The sequence below is a fragment of the Lactuca saligna genome, chromosome 9 (genome assembly GCF_052625555.1).
Source record: "Lactuca saligna cultivar CGN05327 chromosome 9, ASM5262555v1, whole genome shotgun sequence".
NCBI lineage: Eukaryota > Viridiplantae > Streptophyta > Magnoliopsida > Asterales > Asteraceae > Lactuca > Lactuca saligna.
The window spans coordinates 150,131,185-150,135,846 of NC_136425.1; the positions used below are offsets into that span (position 1 = coordinate 150,131,185).

The following is a 4,662-nucleotide window of genomic DNA, read 5'->3' on the forward strand; positions in this document are numbered from 1 at the left end:
CCAAAAAATACATATACTTTCTAGAATCAATGAACTTGAACAAAATACTAACATATAAAACAAAAAGAATCTTAATTGCATTTTTTTTAACTAAACAATCGATCTTATCTAGCTCTTCGTAAGCAAGGGGACTTTTTTTCTCCGCCTAATTCCAAAGTTTTTCCTAACAAACAAACACATCACCTTCACATTACATTGCCATGCTACAACCATCCTCCTTTTAATGCATAATGGTGCCGGTTGTTGAATTCATTTCCATACAAGTTACTTTGCAATTGTTTCTTATAAAAAAATTCCAACAAAGATTTTATTTTATAAATTCTTCAATTATACCATCAATGGCATCTACTTCAACCTCATCCGTTCACAAAAGCTTTAAGTATGATCTGTTTTTGAGTTTTAGAGGCCAAGACACCCGTAAGAACTTCGTTGATCATCTTTATTATGCTCTTAAACAAAAAGGCATATACACTTACAAAGATGGAGCGAGAATTAAGAAAGGGGTAAAGATTAGTGATGAGCTCATCGGATCCATTGAAGACTCAAAATTCTATATCATTGTTTTCTCCAAGAACTATGCATCTTCCTCTTGGTGTTTGGATGAGCTTGTGAAGATAATGGAGTGTCATCAGATGACTGAGCATACTGCTTACCCCATCTTTTATGATGTGGAACCCTCGGAAGTCCGCAAACAAAGTGGGGCAGTTGGAGAGGCCTTTGCCAAACATGAAAATGCTGAGGCTGCTGGGAAATGGAGAGTGGCTTTGAAAGAAGCTGCCGATTTGGCTGGGTGGGAATTAAAGCAAACTGCTGATGGGTAATTCCTTCCCATATATCTGTAATATTCTTTCATTTTGTTTCCTTCTAAACTATGTTTAAAATGAGTTATCTTTGGCAGCTCATGTTGTAATATGAAATTCTAACACAAACTCAGTCATATCAAAAAATTAAACACGAAATCTGATTATATGACTAAGTTATTATTTCTTGTATGTATATTATAGTCCTGAAAATAATTGATCATGTGGATCTTTGGTAAGCTAACTGAATCTTTAAAATACAGGCATGAAGCTAAATTTATCCAAAAAATTGTTGAGAAGGTTTCACTAGAGTTACGTTCCATCAATTTTGGCATTAATGAAAAACTAGTAGGTATGGAGTCCCGTATCAAGGAAGTTATATCATCTTTAGGAACTGGCTTTGATGATGCCCGCATGATTGGGATCAAGGGAATGGGAGGCGGTGGGAAGACAACTTTGGCTATGGCTGTTTTTGATCAAATATCCCTTTGGTTTGAAGGTAAAAGCTTTGTTGAGAATGTTAGGGAAGTTTCAAAGGCTTCATTGTCCGGTTTGATGTCATTGCAAAATCAGATCCTTTCAGATGTCTTAAATGATCAAGCTATCAGAGTAAGTAGTGTTTATGATGGGAAAAACATGTTGAAGAGGATGTTTCCTTGTAAAAAGGTTCTTGTTGTTCTAGATGATGTGGATCATAGGGACCAGCTTGAGGTGTTAGCAGGTGATCCTAATTGGTTTAAGCCAGGAAGTACAATTATTATTACAACAAGAGATGAACAATTGCTGGTAGCACATGGGGTGAAGTTGATTCATAATGTCAGTTTGTTATTGGATAAGGAAGCAATTTGCCTCTTTAGTAGGTATGCTTTTGGGAGAGAGATTCCAATTCAAAGGTATGAAGAGCTAGCACAAAAAGTGGTATCATATGCTGTTGGTCTTCCCTTAACGATCACAGTTTTGGGTTCTTCGCTCTGTGGTCAAACTGAGCTTCAATGGATAGATGTCCTAAAAAGACTAAAAACAATTCCATTAGAAGAAACTTTGAAAAAATTGGAATTAAGCTATATATGTCTAGAGGAGGATCACAAGGAAATGTTCCTAGACGTTGCGTGTATACTGAAAGGTCGGCATATAGACTATGCAATCACAGCGCTTGAAAGCTGTGGGTTCCATGCTAGATATGGTTTAAGAGTTCTTGAGCAAAAATCTCTCATAACTATTTCCCATGATAAGTTCTTAGGCATGCATGACCATATTGAAGAAATGGGTAGGAATATTGTTCGCCGTTCACATCCTGGTGAGCCTAGAAAACATAGCAGATTGTGGATTGAACACGAAATTGAAGATATATTGGCTAATAACTTGGTAAGATTCAAGTTTATTAATTATAGTTAAAGTAAACAAACATATTTCATTTGTTATGACACAAGTTTCATGGTTTGGATTATAGGGCACTAACGCAACAAGATGTTTACAATTCAACCAACTAAAGTTCAATCCAGAAATTGTTATGAAAGGTCTTAGAAAGATGAAGGAACTTAGATTTCTTGACGTAACTTTGGGACATGAATTTATTTGCTCAAGTAAAACGGATTCTTTTGGTTTCAATTCAGAATCAAAGAGAGTTAACCCATATTTTCCAAATGCTTTACAATATCTGCACTGTCGCAATTACCCTTTTAGGTCTTTACCCAAAACATTTGAAGCAAATAATCTTGTTACACTTATAATGATTCATAGCGATTCGGTACAACTTTGGAAAGGGAGTGAAACAAAGGTAGACTGATGGTTAGTTGATTGTTTTGCATGATTCATTATAATTATATACATCTATTGTTTTGTTATTATACCAATATTAATCTTGATTTTTTTTTCTTTTGTTAGGTTAAGAAGCTAAAATTCCTTTACCTCAGCCATTCAAAGTTGCAAACCCTTGACCTTGGGATTACTCCAAATCTCGAGGAGTTGACTCTTAATGGATGTGGTCATTTGATTGAACTTCACATGCCCATTGAATGTCTAAAACTTATATCTTTAAATATTTATGATTCAAAGTTGAGAACCCTTGACCTTCGGATGGCTCCAAATCTTGAGAAGTTGGTACTTGATGAATGTGACAATTTGGTACAACTTCTTATGCCCAAAAGATGTCTAAGTCTAACATCCCTCACACTCACTAATTTAAAATTGAGGACCCTTGACATTGGGACGACTCCAAATCTTGAGTTTTTGGAGCTTAGAAGTTGTTATGATTTGGAAGAACTTCATATGGCTGATGAATGTCGAAAGCTTGCATCCCTTGACATTAGTTACTCAAAATTAAGGGCCCTTGACCTTGGGTGTGCTTTGAACCTCAAGAAGTTGGCTCTTGTTGAATGTGATGATTTGGGAGAACTTCAGTTCACCGGTAGATGTCTAAATCTGACATCCCTCAAGCTCATTAATTTAAAGTTAAGGACTCTTGACCTTAGGCTTACTCCGAATCTTGAGGATATAGTTCTTGAAAATGTATACAATTTGGAAGAATTTCACATGGCTGATGAAGGTCAAAAGCTCTCATCCTTCAACATTAGTCATTCAAAGGTGAGAACCCTTGACCTTGGTCGGGTTTTAAATCTTGAGAAGTTGATAGTATTTAAATGTGGAAATTTGGTAGAACTTCATATTACCAATGAATGTCAAAAGCTTGCATCTCTTGACATTAGTTATTCAAAGTTGAGGACCCTTGACCTTGGACTAGCTCCAAATCTTGTTAATTTGGCTCTTGTTGGATGTAGTGATTTTGGAGAACTTCATATGCCTATTGAATGTTCAAATCTAAGAGCTCTCTGCATTCATGATTCAAAGTTGAGGATCCTTGACCTTGGTTTGGCTCCGAATCTCGAGAAATTGGTACTTAGAGGATGCAACGATTTGGTACAACTTCACATGCATTACAAATGTCTAAATCTCACATCCCTCAAGCTCTCTAGTTTAAAGTTGAGGACCCTTGACATTGGGATGACTCCAAATCTCAAGGTTTTAGAGCTTAGCAATTGTTACGATTTAGAAGAACTTCATATACCTTATGTGTGTGAAAAGCTTGCATCCCTTGACGTTCGTCATTCAAAGTTGAGGACCCTTAACCTTGGACAAACTCTAAATCTGAAGAGTTTATGTCTTAATGGTTGTGGGCATTTTAAGGAGTTACCTGAGGATCTTGGCCGGTTAGTATGCTTAGAGAAGTTAATCCTAAGGGGTTGTAGGCTTTTACGATATATCCCAAACAACATTTGTAAGATGAAATGTCTAAAAGTTTTAGATATTTCAGGTACATACATAAGTCATCTTCCACAGAGCATTATTTTATTAAAAGAACTTCAGATTATTGGGTCGAGAGAGCTTCTTGAGTCGTTTGGTTTTACATCCAAGATACAAACCATAAACAAAGGATCAATGGAGTAAGAGTTGTTTTATGTAAAAGTGTGAATAATGGAGATACACCATGCTCTAGGGATAATTTTGAGAAGCTAATAGAGAATCTTATCATGTACTTTCTCCATGTTATAGTGATTATTTACTTTTTTTTTGAAATTTGAAATTGATGACACGAATCAAACATTCGTCCATAAATATTTAAAAATATATACACAAGTACACTACAAGGAATTAGGGCATTAAGTTTGACAAATGTCATCGCTAATGACCTGAATGTCACTGCTATTGACTTTAGCAAAGACATATTTCTATTTTTAGATAACCACTCACTACTAGAAAAACAGCCTTTTACGACGCTCATTGCACGTTGTAAAAGGCTCAGACGACGCGCAAATGCGCGTCAAGGAAGGCATTGTCATAAAGAAAGACGACGCGCATTTACGAC

At 36.0% G+C, this 4,662-nt stretch overlaps 1 protein-coding gene across 1 annotated transcript; it reads left to right on the forward strand.

Moving 5' to 3' along the window:
- Positions 1–338: 338 nt before the first annotated feature.
- On the forward strand, positions 339–4,244 carry LOC145016815 (TMV resistance protein N-like). Its single transcript, XM_078975012.1, has 5 exons — positions 339–817; positions 1,064–2,165; positions 2,251–2,577; positions 2,685–3,139; positions 3,272–4,244. The coding sequence occupies exons 1-5, from the start codon at positions 339–341 to the stop codon at positions 4,242–4,244; spliced, it is 3,336 nt and encodes a 1,111-aa protein (XP_078831138.1).
- Positions 4,245–4,662: the final 418 nt, after the last annotated feature.

Excerpts from the sequence above, each read along its gene's own strand:
- LOC145016815 (XM_078975012.1), top strand. The coding sequence starts at position 339 with ATGGCATCTACTTCAACCTCATCCGTTCACAAAAGCTTTAAGTATGAT. Across the intron at positions 818-1,063 it reads TTAAAGCAAACTGCTGATGG|GCATGAAGCTAAATTTATCC; the intron begins GTAATTCCTTCC and ends TTTAAAATACAG. Across the intron at positions 2,166-2,250 it reads ATATATTGGCTAATAACTTG|GGCACTAACGCAACAAGATG; the intron begins GTAAGATTCAAG and ends TTTGGATTATAG.